The 16023-nt window shown below is 33.8% G+C and overlaps 1 protein-coding gene across 6 annotated transcripts in view; it reads left to right on the forward strand.

Moving 5' to 3' along the window:
• Positions 1–16023, forward strand: part of RELCH (RAB11 binding and LisH domain, coiled-coil and HEAT repeat containing) — a 106681-nt gene that overhangs the window by 65785 nt on the left and 24873 nt on the right. For 4 of the 6 annotated variants that reach the window (XM_059409775.1, XM_059409773.1, XM_059409776.1 and 1 more), the window contains 7 exons: positions 2806–2962; positions 3701–3824; positions 5669–5717; positions 7702–7781; positions 9493–9599; positions 10524–10623; positions 15494–15576. In XM_059409775.1, coding sequence (XP_059265758.1) covers positions 2806–2962; positions 3701–3824; positions 5669–5717; positions 7702–7781; positions 9493–9599; positions 10524–10623; positions 15494–15576 — 700 coding nt within the window. The remainder of the gene's footprint in view (positions 1–2805; positions 2963–3700; positions 3825–5668; positions 5718–7701; positions 7782–9492; positions 9600–10523; positions 10624–15493; positions 15577–16023) is intronic. The other 2 variants (XM_059409774.1, XM_059409777.1) reach the window with 1 other exon arrangement.

A 16023-nucleotide genomic window follows, 5' to 3' on the forward strand; every position in this document is an offset into this window, starting at 1 on the left:
AAAAAAAAAAAAAAGAAAAAGAAAATGGTCAAAACAAGTGCTTTAACATCCTGAACATATTTCTTCTATCATTTATGTGAACTTTGCTTGTGATTATGTCTTCAGACCAAAAATAATCTTTTCTTTTTAACCCACACAGATATTTTTCTTACCAGTTTACTCTACAGCATTAGCTAATCTTTATGTCAGGCACTATCTTAAACACTTTGGATCATTCATGAATAAAATAGACATAACTTTCTGCCATATTGAACTTATATTCTAGTGAGAGGAAAACATACTAAAGAGTCCTAACAACTGTTAGGTTGCTGGATAATTGTGTTTATTTTATTGATAATAAAATGCTGGTATTTTGCCAGCCTATTAAAATGCCATTCTGGGGACCTTTCTATATTGTTATAAATTAGATACTCATATTTTAAAATGTTCTCTTAAACAGAATCATGTTGGGCGCCTAGATGGCTCAGTGGGTTAAGCCTCTGCCTTTGGCTCAGGTCATGATCTCAGGGTCCTGGGATGGAGTCCCGCATAGGTCCCTCTGCTCAGCTGGGGGCCTGCTTCCCTTCCTCTCTCTCGCCTGCCTCTCTGCCTACTTGTGATCTCTCTCTGTCAAATAAATAAATAAAATCTTAAAAAAAAAAAAAAGGAATCCTGTTTTGAGACTCTTGAACCATTCTGACTACTTACCTATAATAACTGAGTTATTCAAGTAATTGCTTATTTCTTGACATTATTTTGCTTCTATTAGACCTACCTTTAAATCTTTTTTAGACCTCACTCTCCCTATAATTAATTTTGATGTATCTATTTTACTTTAAACTGTTCGATTGGGGCGCCTGGGTGGCTCAGTAGTTAAGAGTCTGCCTTCGGCTCCGATCATGATTCCAGGGTCTTGGGATCAAGCCCCGCAACTGGCTCCCTGCTTGGCGAGGAGCCTGCTTCTCCCTCTCCCTCTGCCTACCCCTCTGCCTACCCCTCTACCTACCTGTGCTCTCTCTCTTTCTCTCTGTCAAATAAATAAATAAATAAACTGTTCGATTATTTTTCAATAATTTGTTAGTGTTTTTGAAGAAATAACATTAATTCTATCATAGTATAGCAGATTGTTACAAATATGATATAATCCTGTTTGAAATTGTATCAGATATGCTTTGACATGATATATTTCTATATGAAGTACAAATATCCCTCACAATTCATATTTGTATGACTCATGGGTTGAGATACAGTGAGAATTCCAGCAGAAACTCCAGATAGTGAGAAATACCATATTACCCAAACTCATGTATTTGTTGGTTGGTATATTAGGATAACAAATAGGAGAGTCCAGGGGCACCTGGGTAGCTCAGTGGGTTAAGCCTCTGCCTTCAGCTCAGGTCATGATCTCACAGTCCTGGGATCGAGCCCCGCATTGGGCTCTCTGCTCAGTGGGGAGCCTGCTTCCACCCCACCCCCACCTGGTGCTCTGCCTGCTTGTGATCTCTCTCTCTCTCTCTCTGTCAAATAAATAAATAAAATCTTTGGGGAAAAGAAAAACAAAAACAACAAATAGGAGAGTCTGGCTAGCAAAGGATGACCTTTATCTGATCTGAACTTAACATATTGTTAAAAGCCTTGGGCAGCATAAAAAGATAATATCATCTTAATTTTGTCTTTGAGCCTTTTAAAAAATTATGTGTATTTCATGTTTTCTTAAGTTTACTAATAATTATTAATCCATTAATATGTTTGAGACAATTCTGTATATTTGTGTCTTTTTAGGATATTAGTCACTATACAGGAGTTTCTAACAGTGAATGAGGTGTTGGCATGCATTATTCATTTAATAGCCATCAAAAAGTGTTCTCTTAATAACTTGGGATCTATTAGGATCTGTAAGATCATAAATTTTATTGATATGTTTACAAATTTAAAATATGTTGGTTATAGCTTCATGTTTTATTTACATAATTTTATAAGTTCTTCCGTTTTCCCCCCAAATTTTTAACGTATATTCTTGGGAGCCTCCCTGGTTATAATATTTATAGTATATTTTGCCTTATCTTTCTGGTCACTGGTTTTTATACTTTATATTAAGCTAATATTTCTCAAACTATGGAAATTTTTTAAATTAAGTATTTAATATTAGAGATTAAATATGTAAGAAACCTGTTCGGCTCAAGCTTTAATGTATTTTATGTCACTATTCTCTGGTATTCATTATTTCCCCAGTATTAATCTATTAGTTGCTTACTGCCTGAAGGAATCATATTTGTCATATTTACTATTTCATAGTTATAAACAATCTGGTAGATTTAACAAGTATTTCTGGTTTTTTTTAATTGAATTCAATTTTGTCCGACATCTTTGGGCCAATTTTAATTTAACCTAAATGAAATTTTAATCTTCATTAGCAAACTATGTCATTATAGTATTTGCTTATTAACTATTTAGTTTCATAAAATCTTAATTTTTGAGATTTGTTTAACTCATTCACATGTGACAAGAATTTGTTTCATTTTTTTTCCTTTAAAAATGTAAAGTTTTTATGGACATTGGGGAGGGTTTTTGCTATGGTGAGTGCTGTAAAGTGTATAAACCTGGCGATTCACAGGTACCCCTGGGGCTAATAATACATTATATGTTTATTAAAAAAAATAATAAATTATTAAAAAAATAAAAATAAGATAATCAAACAAAAAAAGATAAAGTTTATAATAAGGTAATTAAATATCAGGAGGCAGAATCTTAGTTTCCTTTGGACAGAACAGTTCATTTCACAAATGGCCATTTTCACATGATTTATTTTGTTTTTATTATTTATAGTGACTAGGTTCCCTCGGCCTATGTCGCCTCTTCAAGATGTATCTACAATAATTGGAAGTCGTGAGCAATTGGCAGTGCTACTACAACTTTATGATTACCAGCTGGAACACGAGGGGACAACAGGCTGGGAGACTTTACTATGGGTTGTCAATCAGTTGTAAGTTCCTGCCTCCCTTTTCATTTCATACACCTCTGTCAGTTGAATGGAAGATAGCTCACTGTGTTTAGCCTTGGCACTGAGGGACAAAATATTAAAAATATAACTTAACATAATTGGCATTATCTGTGATAAACTTCTTTCGGAGAGGAGATTTATACTACTGGATATATAGTTATTTTCTATGCAAATGGTGCTGCTGAACTGTGTCAGAATGACCTATCTGCTGCCTTGTTGTTGTTAATAGGGGTGATGGATTTTAAACTACATCCAGATTCTCATTGTTGAAGCTAAAATGGATGCCACGTTAGCCAAGCTTTTATGTGAAGCATCAAATCCAGTAATTTATGTCTCAACTTCATAGTTAGAACGCTACCATTAAGGTTCCTATATTTTATGGCAAGCAGTAAAAATATAGAAGCAGTTTATAGAACAGAATATAAGCTTAAAACCCTCCAAAGCATCTCAGACTACTCCTTTGATTTGCAAGTTTGCTGACTATGAAAAGCAAATCAGTGGGTGCCTGGATGGCTCAGTTAGGTCTGGATCTCAGCCTTAGGTCTTGATCTCAGGGCTGTGAGTTCAAGCCCCGTGTTGGGCTCCATGCTGGGCATAGAAAAAAAAAAAGAAAACAAAAGCAAAACAAGAGGTTTTTAGATTTGCATTGTTTCAGAAATTAGCAAGGAAACAGAAATTTATATGTATCCCCTGCCTATTTTTCTTTCCTTTCACATTTAGGTTGCCACAACTTATAGAAATAGTTGGCAAAATTAATGTTACTTCAACTGCCTGTGTCCATGAATTCTCCAGATTTTTCTGGCGCCTTTGCCGGACATTTGGCAAAATTTTTACAAACACTAAGGTAAAAACTTGTATTCCATGTTTTCTTATGTGCAAGAGATACAGAAATGTAATGTGTTAATTAATGCTGTAACAGAGTAAATAAAAGAATGAGCCCTTCCTTTAGCCTAATTATCTTTTAATATCTTAGAAAAATGTGATAGTAAAAGAAAATTCTAGTCAGTAGTATTCTCATCTTTACTGGTTTTCAGATGATTTAGTATTCTCATCTTTACTTTCAGATGATTTAGTCTGAACTTAGTTTATATCCAGATTTGGATATAAGATCTACTCACTGTAGATATCTTGAAGATTTCCAGCATAGGTATCAGTTAGAGAACTCAACTGCAATTCTTTGATGTGCTCCTCCTGTTTTACCATTTACCCCAGATTCAGGGGGGTGACTGTTCGCTCAGCACACTTTGGTCAAAACTCCAGGCGATGGTGGAACCAAAGTAGCTTATACAGAGGACTTGCTGCAAGGATCCAGCTCTTAGAATAGCAGGGACACTTGAGGTTAATGCTGCATCTTTCAGTCACTGTCACATTTGCACATCCAGATTATTTTATAGTTTTAGACAATTAAAACCGGAATGTCCTTAGATCCCAATTTCCTCTTTAATCATTTGTCTTGCTGGCATATTATTAAGCCAGTTCTTTAGAGACCTGATAAAAACATTGAAAGATACAGTTGCTATAATCAAATGCTAAACAAGATGTTTAAAAGGTAAGAATTTTGTGCAGCTCTTTACTACTAACTGTTACTTTACTCTGTAGTTACTGAAATATTTAAAGTAAAGTAGTTTGGTATAGCAGACTGGACAAAATTCAGAAAATGGGTTATAACAGTATTATATTTGTGACCCATAACAAATAATTAAGTTGTTTGGGCCTGTGTGAAATCAAGTCACTTCTCTGTGTGAAATAAAAAATCACTTCAGTGTCTTTGTTCTATGATTCTGTAGATTAATCTTTTAACAGGGGCTTCACCTCAGCTTAAGTTGAATATGTAAGTTATTATGCTGACCTGCTGATAGGAGAGCAAAAACCAGACCTTGATGCCACTGTAGAAAAAACAGGATCATTTTACATTTTTCACTAACGTCTAATTGTTAAATATAATTTGATCTTATGGTTGTCAACATTGGCAAGCAAATTGTTTGACAACTCTGAAAGAAGTGGCTATTATTTAAAAAAGGAGAGAAGAAAAAGAAATAAGTAGGAGTCTGCTTTAGCATTTAGCAGTTAAGTGGCTGGCTTCAGTGGCCTGAAATCTGAAGTTTGTGATAATGTTAACAAAAAAACTGAAATAAGCATTTACTCTAACTTAAAAATTATAATTAAATTCTGTATTTGATGTTTAAATTTATATTTTAAGGAAGTTAAAATCTAAGCAGATTGATATTAAATGATGAATATATTACTTATTGAATACATTAAATGAATGGAATTTCCTTTTCATTCCTTTTAAATAAGCAAATGTTTAAAAAATAAATCTAATCATATAGTAATATTTACCTAAGTAATCTTTCTATCATCAAGTTCAGTTTTAGGAGGTATCTATTTCAAGCACTGAAAATCATCTTGGTAATTATCTTAATTTAGTGAAGGAAACCAAAGGCCCTTGAGAAAAACTTACTGACTTGAATTGATTTTGAAAATACTTTTTCTCTAAAGGTGTTGTTTTCAGTAACTTGCCTTTTATTTTATTCTAAGCCTCTTAGAGATTGTTATATTTCTTAACCACTCTAATAGTCTATAAAGCAAAGCAAATAAATAGTAGCAATAGTAGTAAACATTTTACTTAATTTAATCATCAGTTGATGCATTGGATCTAAAATTTTGTATCTTCTTTGGCTTGCTTAGGTAAAACCTCAGTTCCAGGAGATTTTAAGACTGTCTGAAGAAAACATTGGTAGGTTCATTGTTATTACTTTTTAAAAACAATTGAATTGCTTCACTTAGGAAAAATACTATATTTGTTATATGCACATTGTAAACTAGCAAGTACACGTGAAAGTATACGTGAAAAGGAAAACTGTTTCTTGGTTTTACAGCTGTGTCACATCTAATCTCTTCCCTGTGAGATTGTGGTGAGATTAATCTTTGCTAATTTGATTATAAATATCTACCTTCTTTGTAATTAAACTGACCTAAGACTGAGTTTCTCAAACTGAGTACTTGTACCCTTATAGGTTTGAAGTGGTATATTCAAGATACTGAAAATTATAAAATAAAGGGCCTCTACATCATAATTAGTTATTTAAAGCTTTTAAAATTAAAACAAATATAGTGGAAAAGAATGTATGGTATGCATAAACATTCTTAAAATGAAACTACATGCTTGAATGGGGAGTTCTAGCCTCTCTGTTGATAGTTTTCACTCATCTGTCTTAAGAAGTCTAGTTATAGCACCACTGGCCTAAGAACTCATTTCTTAATGGATCTTAGGTCCCTGTGTATTTTTCTAGTTCCTAAGAATTGAAAAATGTTAGAAGGGAAAATGTACAGCCTCCCTCTTTTTTTTTTTTTTTTTTTTTTTTTGAACTTGGTTGATTTGGGATAGATAAATAATTCTTATCTCAGTTCAGTCCTGCCTTAGTGATTTGGTTCGAGTGATCTACAAAACTCCACCTTGGGCTGTCCTCAGAGAGAAAAATAAAACATAAGATTTTTTTTTTTTGACAGATGCTTCCCAAAATTTGTATTTTTTTAAAAGGATTGATATTTGGAATGCCTAGTAGTTGGTATTATCTGTTCAGTTATTAATTCTGATGATAAATTAGTGAAGAATACTTACATATTTTAGAAACTGACAGCTTTTAGAATTATTCAGTTATCTCTGAATGTTAGCTGTTCCTGTAGGAAGAGATTATTAATCCCTCTGTATATAGTCTGTATCTCTGAATCCAATTTAGACCTATGTTCCTAACCTCAGATTTAACTCTCAAATAGCATATCAGTATTACCCCTAAGGAAAAAAAAATTAATCTTATTAAGAGAATAAGCAAACCTCAAATACTAATTGATGTGAAATGGAACTTTCTTTTTTGTTATAATTCTTTCAGGGCAGTTAGTTAAATTTCTTTATGTACTATGTACTACTTTCTGAAAAGAATTTGGAGCAATATAAAAAAAGAAAAATGTAATAAATAATTTGGGAGTATGTAAAAGCAAATCTAAAGGACTTAAAATAGTGCCTAAGGAACAATAAGCAAGAGATGTTGGTACAACGAATAATGTCACACCATCTCTAGAAGTGCTTTTTTGAAAGTATCTACAGGCGATTTTATCTTCTCTTAAAATAGTTGCAGGGTACTCTCCTAGGGTTGAACGCTTTCCTCTCTTCTACCGCTTTACTTAGCCTGAATTTTCCCATTGGAAATAATCAGGGTTATCTGGCTGAAAATCGCTATAGAAAATGGAGGAGGTGCTCTGGAACTAGACTGGTCCTAGGAAACTAGGTAGTATCTCATATCTAGAAGCAGATAAATAATACATACATAGGTGCCTTTTACCTAAGTGCCTTTAAGTTTTACTGTAAATTGAAAGTATAAAAATTTAAGACGACCTGATTTTATCAATTGGCACTTGGGAGACTTCAAGAAAGCGCGGACTTCTGAGTATGGAAAGGGAAGTACAGCATCTCATTTTGGTTATTAAAGTTCTTTCCCATCTACCAAAAATGTTTCTGCTAATGGCTTTATAAAAAGTACTAAGTTGTATTTTTACAACCACCAATGGATATATGTTTTAATCAAAATCATTTTCCTCAGTAATGATAATATTTATGTGTAAACCTTCTAGCCAGTTGGAATTTTAAGTATAATTTGTATTGTGACTTTTTGCTTTACATTTAAAATATGCTCAGATTTTTAAAATTATTTTAATGATTTTAGATTCCTCGGCAGGAAATGGGGTCCTCACTAAAGCTACTGTCCCCATTTATGCAACAGGAGTCCTTACATGTTATATTCAGGTAAGGGAAAAATTCTTTGACTAGAAAATGTAAAGGCACTTTCTGTTTAGAAAGATACTTAACATTATGCCTTTTTAATGTATGTATAAATAAAAGTGGTACCCGTAAAGGAAAACAAAATTTAAATATTTGTCTTATTCAGTAAGTAATTTGTTAGTGGAGAGCATATTTGAATAAGTCACCTCAGCTAGGGTGACCAAGCTTCAGTTTCCGTGTACAGTCTTAGGGTTTCTCTCTTCCCACGGGACCTCTAGAGCAGCAGAGCCAGACCTAATACATGGTGACTCAGGGCTCCTAAGAGTGCAAAAGCAGCATCTACTAGGCTAAGGCTTAGGCCTAGAATCAGCGCATCACTCCTGTGCTGTCTCCTGATTATAGCAAGTCATACCCCAGCCCAGACTGCAGAGGAGGGAAGTAAACAAGGGCATGAATCAGAAGCTGCGGTTCGTCGCAGGTCACAGTATAACAGACCACCACACTCTACTTAACCTTATTTTAAGGAAATAGTATTATGTTGTATTAAGGTTTATCAGTCATTTTTAAGTGTGAGGCAGTCTCACCAGTAAGGTGAAACTATAGATTCAGGATAAAGCATTTTTAGAGATTAGATTGTGAGGGGCACCTGACTGGCTCAGTCCAGCATGTGACTCTTGATCTAAGGGTCATGAGTTAGAGTCCCACATTGGTTGTAGAGATTACTTTAAAAAAACCATTTTTTTTAATAAATAGAAATCAGAGTGTAAGAATCAAAAAGGAAGGCCTTTTTTGCTGAGTTTTCCCCTATTAATACCTAAGGTTTCTTTTGTCCTTTGAATTCAAAGTAAAACAATTCATATTTATTGTACTCTTCCTCCAAAAACAGGTTTGAGGGATCTTACAATTTCAAAATATAGTCTTTTAAAAACACAGTAGTCTATATTTCAACAAGCATTTAGCTTCTCACCACTAAGACATTGCAAAGATAATTTTTAGGAAATCGATTTTCTGTTAAAGGAATAACTTTTACTAGTCTGTATTTAAGTATTTAGTGTCAAAATTAATGAGAACTGAAGTTGGTAAAAAATTAATTTTAATTTTAAAATATGCCTTATTATGTTCTAAACCAGGACTGTCTTATAAAATTTTTCGCAACAGCAGACACAGTCTGTATCTGCGCTGTCCAATAAGGAAGACACTAGCCACATTGGCTATTAAGCACTTGAATAGTGCTAAGGAACTGAATCTTTTATTATACTTAATTTTTTTAAAAGATTTATGTATTCATTTGACAGAGAGAGACAGTGAGAGAGGGAACATAAGCAGGGGGAGAGGGAGAAGGAAAGGAGGCTCCCTGCTGAGCAGAGCACGCAATGTGGGGCTGGATCTCAGGACCCTAGGATCATGACAGGAGCTGAAGGAGATGTATAACGACTGAGCCACCGAGGCACCCTTATTGTACTTAATTTTTAATCTAAATTTAAATTTTTAAATAATCACATGTGGTGAGTGGCTACCATATTGGACAGCACAGGTCTAAATCTATGAATCAGGATAGTTTTTGTCCTCATACCACTGGGGTCATAGATATGCTGGATAAATAGCTTTAATTAAAATGCTTCTAAGACTGGATATTTCCCCATATTTGATGAAATTTTCTAATTTTGGTAGTAAATTATTATTTTAGTTCTACTTACTTGGTTAGAAATTCATTATCAGTCTTTTTCCTCTGTAGGAAGAAGACCGAAAACTGTTAGTTGGATTCTTAGAAGATGTAATGACCCTGCTTTCATTATCTCATGCTCCTCTTGATAGCCTGAAGGCTTCTTTTGTGGAACTGGGGTAAAAATAATAGCTTATAGTTGTTGTTTTTTTTTAAATTGATACAAAGTTTTTTAAATTGGATGTATGGAATACACAATTTGAGTCTAAAAATATTGGCATACACACCAAATCTTTTGGGTTTTGAGGCCTAAGATTTTTTGTTGTTGTTGTTTCTGGTTTTGCTTATTTGTACATTCTTAATATTTTGTAATCAATACATTATAATAAAAGAATGGGGAAAGACTACAGATGTTTTCTTGGAAGTGGTTGGAGAAATAAAGTTCAGATTTGAAGAAAATTTAGTTTTCCAGGACTGAAAAAGGAGCCCCAAGTAAAAGCCAGTTCATTATGATTGCCGTAATCCTGCTCGTAATCATATCATCCAGCTGCTCTTATAGTTTTTCTCTGCCCTTAATAGCAATACAGTCTTACATTTAGACAGGCTTCACAATTTATCCTTCCCTGTACATGATTTGACTTGATCTGATTTGATCCTACAGTAAACATACGACATAAAGAAGGACATGTGTTGCTTCCCCAATTTTTGTAGATATAGAAATTAAGCTCCACAGAGGTTTAACTTACTCATCTGACTCTTAGTCCAGTGCCCTATCTTTTTTTCCTCCTAGGTAAATTTTCTTTTTCTTTTTTTTTTTTTAATAATTTTAACTTCTATGCTATTAAACAGTTGAAATTTCTGTCGTAATTGCAATGTTTATAGAACCTAAAACTATAATTCCTGAATATGCTAAAAGTTTGTGGCTTTGTGAGGTGACTTCCTTTTTTAAAGAATCTTGAATGTAACCTATTAAACCTACACAGAGTAATTTCATATGATTTGCCAATGTTTTTGTCATTAATATTACTTATAAATATAGTATTTTTCCGTACACCAGTAAGGCACTGTGGCGCTCACTTTTAACACCAAGTTTTTTCTTTCAGTGCAAATCCAGCCTACCATGAGTTACTGTTAACTGTTCTATGGTATGGTGTTGTCCATACGTCAGCACTTGTGAGATGTACTGCTGCTAGAATGTTCGAGGTATGTAAATAAATACTTCTCTCGGGTCATATTATAATGATTTTGTTTGGAAGAAGGAGAAGGGAATGTTTTTATAAAAAAGGTTTTGAATACTATGTTACGTTGATGTGTATTTTTTGGCAATAAACAGTATCTAGTTGTGTACTGTGTGATGGGGCAGAAACTTAGTTTTGATATATTTAAGGATGTTTTCTAGCCTTATTGGTTCCTTGGATGTTATTCTATTATCAGTTCTATTTCTTATAATTTCCTTTAAATCTTACTTAATTTCCATCCTTTATAAATCTTTCTGATTATACTTTTCTATTTGTAGAGATAAAACAACTACTAAAATAAACTAAAACAGTATAAGATATATTTAAAGTTGTAAATTATAGTTGGATTCATTAATCACATTAAAAAAATCAGTTATTGCAAATATGAAAATATTTACTTTATTGACTACTTCTACTTATTTTCTCACGTGTCATATCTAGAATAACATCCCTGTACATTAACTGCCCATAGACTTATTAAAAGAGTCTGTTTAACTAGATTTTCTTAAATTGCCACCAACCCAAGTTAAGTATGAAAATTAAAATGCCTATCTTCTGAAAATTGAAATAGCCATCATAGGGGAAATTATTCTATAACCTACTTGATTATTTTATATTGATTGATTTATATCTCTAGAAGTTATATTTGATGGCTGACGTTGATACAGAGTGTTCCTTATCCTTTTTGCTACTGAGTCTTGCCATAGAGCCTGGGTTCAGGGTCTGTCTCTGCCACTTAGCAGCAAGTTCAGACTTCTCTGTGCCTTAGTTTCCTCATCTACACAATGAAGATGATAATAATAAGTGTCGATCTCAAAAGATTTTTGTTAATATGAAATCAATTTGTACTTGTAAAGCCCTTAAAACAGTGTCTGGCACATATTAAACTAAGTAAATGTTAACTGTCATTAACATTATTCTTTTTTACTTATCATGCTATTTCACAAAGTAACATATAGTTTAGGGAACATATATCTATCTAAGCTAAAATTATCCCTAATATGCATGTGATTCTTAAAATATCTTAAAGCATTTATTTCCATAAAGAGAATTGGTTAATTCCGTCCTTTGGATAATTTTTCCTGAATTTCAGAATTTTTCCACAATTTAAGATAAATTGTCACTTGAAGAATAGAGCATTGTTATGTTTAAAATATGTATTTAAGCAAACTTTTAAATACAGAAAATAGATTTGTGAAATCTGAAGAAAATTCCAGTCTTACCAAGGAGGTTGAATATCCTCTGTCCATGTTAGTCCCTCCCATTATTATACATATTTGATCAAAAAAAAACTATGTTCAAGTGTTCTTTGTCAAGTTGAATGCCAAATTAAAAAAATCAGTTTGCTCTGTAATAAAAGTTCCTTGTGAGTATAAATAATTTTGATTATTCAGTATGCTGGGAAAAAAGTCATCCATGAAAAGAAAAAAGCATCCTTTTATATAAAGAACTGTCTTTAATACACTCTTCCCATAGGATTTTATTCTAAGACCCTAAAAGCTACTTCTTTCTCTCAAACCATTTATTTTTCAAATTATGTATGCACTGGCAAAATATACCATATAAATGAAAAAAATTGAGCAAATAAAATGAAACATCCTCTCCATTTTTGTTTTTTTTTCTGTCTTATTTCTCATATGTGGCTTTTGCCTGGCTTTGGTTTCTACGGTTGCAGTCGTGCTGGGCTGGAAGCTGTACCTGTGCTCCAGCAATTTTCAGTGTTCTTTCAGGTTGATTATGAACTTCTGAGTCAAATTTGAGAAATTTATTTCAGGATTTTTTCAAACTCATTTATGATAAAAAATTTTTCAGTGATCATGCCAGTAAAAGTCATCAGTAGAAAAAAATAAAGTTAGTTTTTTGGGGGAGCCTGGGTGGCTCAGTTGATTGAGTGCAACTTAGGTCATGATGTCAGGGTCCTGGGATAGGACCCCCGAATCAGGCTCCAGCCTCAGCAGGGCCTCTGCTTAAGGATTTTCTTTCTTGCTCTCCCTCTGCCCCTCACCCTATTTGCTCTCTCTTTCTAAAATAAATAAATAGGGGCGCCTGGGTAGCTTAATGAGTTAAAGCCTCTGCCTTCAGCAGTCATGATCTCGGGGTCCCTGTATCAAGCCCCACATGGGGCTCTCTGCTCGGCGGGGAGTCTGCTTCCTCTTCTCTCTCTGCCTGCCTCTCTGCCTACTTGTGATCTCTTTCTGTCAAATAAATAAATAAATAAATAAAATCTTTAAAGATAAGTAAATAAATCTTAAAAGAAATAGTTACTTTTTTGTACAATTTTTGAACAAAATCGTACTGAAAGAATAAGTATGTTTCATTAGGTTTTTTTAAAACTAATACTTCATAATTTACAATTGTGCTTGCTTCCCCCTGCCAATCAAGTTAATTCAAAATAAAAACGTAAAAAGCGGGACATTTATAACAAAAGAAAATTTTTAATGTGAGACCAGAAACTGTTGAGAAGAAAGCAAGAAATGGATATACCAAGGACATAATAGGAGATACTTAGTGACATTATATGCTAAATGCAGCTCTTAAGTTTTCAGACAGCAGGACAAAAAGGGGAAATTCAGTCTGTCATTGTTAAATAAGAGGTAGTATGTTACTTTTTGAAGTGACAGATTGTTATTGAAATTGATTTATAAGGAAACTGTCATATGACATAATGGATTTCCCAAAAGATGCAGAAAAGAACTTTATGGAATGATTCCTCATACTAGCTAAGCATGTAACGGTAGCCAGCTCAAAGACAACTGAGGTTTGTGAAACCCATGTGGCTGAGTCCGTTCTCTAACTGCCTATTGTCTCCAAAACCCTGGACAGGTTACTTAACTTCTTCCCTAAGACTCCGTTTCTTCATATGTTAAAACACGGATATTAGTCATTGTACTTGGCTCACCAGGTTTAAGGTTCAAATGAGGGGCACTTGGGTAGCTCAACTGATTAAGCACAGCTGCCTCCGCTCAGGCCATTATCCCAGGGTCATGGGATCAAACCCTGTATGGGGCTCTCTGCTCAGTGGGGAGCCAGCTTCTCCCTCTCCCTCTGCCACTCCCCCTGCTTGTGCTCTCAAGTAAATAAATAAAATCGTAAAAATTTAAAAAGGTCAAACAATACATTGTATGTAAAATGTATAACAAGCGATAGCTCTTAAATTTTCCCTTTTTTTTTTCTAGCTTAATAAAGAAATTACTCCTAAAACTACAGAGTAATGAAAAATTAACTTGTCCCCTAGATCCCCCCCCCCCCTTTTTAAATGCTTTTTGGCTGGTACAAGATAGTAGAAACTTTAAAATACACTTTACTGATTCAAATCCAAGCTATCTTATTTATAAAGTGGTACAGAGAAGAAAGTTTTATTTAACAGTATTTGAACTTCTTTCCACTATTTCTTTCTGCTTGATATCTACTATATTTAAGGTGGTAGCGAAAGTTCTTTTGTCATTTTATTCCAGCCTAATTATCCATGTATTTTTATAAAAGTTATTTCAGAATGTGGAAGTAGATTTTAAAGTCAGTCAGTTGTTAAATAGAATTAAGAATTAAATTAAGAATCCCATGTAAAGTGAGTTCTGCTGTCTCTGATATGGTGTATAGGGGGAATGTGTTAACATGTTAACATGCACACAGTGTTAGGTTTTTGTTACTAAAAATTCATGGCATCGTCCATCTTCCATGAGACGTAGATCTCCTACAAGGTGAACAGACTGATTAGCATTTAGGATTCATTTGTTTTTTAAATTCTGAAATTGAGAATGTAGGATTAGGATGTCGCCCTTTTAAAAACAATGTATACTCCCCAGTATCGTCCTCTTCTACTCTATTTAGGGTTGGTTGCTAAATGGATTATTTTATCATTAGAGCATAGAAATAGGTTGGTCTGACTGTGCTTATCATATTTTTCCTATTCATTTGAGCTTTTAGAGAAATGTAAAAGAACTGTAAATGTTAACAACTTGGACCGGCCAAAACAATTTTTTAATTAATAATTTCTTCATTCAAATACATCAGAAATCTTATATCTTGGACTACTCATAATAATTAAACTCACATTTCTTGAATGCATGATCTTTGTCAGATGCAGTCCTTAGGTATATTACGTGTAGTTAGTAGCACAATGATCCTTTAGGATAAATAACAATATCACCACATTCGGATGAGAAAACTGAGTTTCAAGAGATTATGTAACATGTCTAAGGCCACATGGCTAAGAGGAGAGGTAGAGTCTGAACCCAGATCCAATTCCCAGACGTAGTACTTTCCACTTAGGCTGCATTATGTCTCTGTACCTCAAAAGAGAAAACTGTAATGTAAAAGGTTGGGAATTGTCCTGGATTTTTATGTTGACCTGCCATGGAACAATCAGAGCAGTTCAGTGGTGTCTGCTGGCCATTTGAGTTTGGTTTAAAAACAGTCCAGTTTGTACCTTGTTGGTCATAACAAAATGATGCCAGATTTACTTCAACAATTTTAACCATAGAATCCAGTATGTATCTTCTTTTTAAGTTTAAAAAAAAAAGAAAAGGTTTTTTTTTTTTAAATTGTATTTAATTGAACACAAAAATTGCCTGGATACTTTGACCAAAAGTACAAACTGCCATTGAATTGGTGACAAACTCTGTTTTCGTGGACTGCTAGGCTATTTAAGCTTTATTCTCTTCCTAAGCATTCTCTGCCTTTATAAAGCACTCTAGAAGCAATATTTGCTTAGCTTCTAATTTTGGTTTTGCTTTTGTGTTTTCTCTCTTTCTCTTGGTTGTTCCTTTCTTCTTCCCGTGGCACTGTTTGCTCTTTCCATGCATCACCTGTGAATACCCCCCACGCTGACCAATCAGCTGTTGGTGAAGGGGGTGAATGAAACTCTGGTAGCTCAGAGGGTTGTTCCTGCTCTCATTACTCTCTCCAGTGACCCTGAAATGTAAGTGTCATTCCTGCCTTTTACATTCAGCATCCCTTTCAAAATGTGCCTGTCAAGAAATAACCATCAGCTTTTAAATCCATTAAAGAATATATTTATCTCTTTAAAATAATAATATTGGATTATATTCACTTGATTTTAAAGTTTATTATACTGTTCGTGTATCTCTTTTTTGAATGTCAGCCATCACATTTGGAGGCCATACATGAAAAGAATACATTAAAATCATTCTCAGTAAACATTTCCAAAACTTAGAATATGCTGATGGACTATTTCTTCCAAGCCAAGAAAGGATGCTCTGCTAATCTCACTAACATGTTGTTACCAGTAAGTATAGTGGCATGAACCAAAGGCTTAACATTTTAATGTCTCATGTGGGTGACTAAACCAAGAAAGACCAATGAGTCTGCCTGCCCATCCTCAGTCACAGCTAACCCAGTTCTCATT

This window comes from Mustela nigripes, chromosome 8 (genome assembly GCF_022355385.1).
Source record: "Mustela nigripes isolate SB6536 chromosome 8, MUSNIG.SB6536, whole genome shotgun sequence".
Lineage (NCBI taxonomy): Eukaryota > Metazoa > Chordata > Mammalia > Carnivora > Mustelidae > Mustela > Mustela nigripes.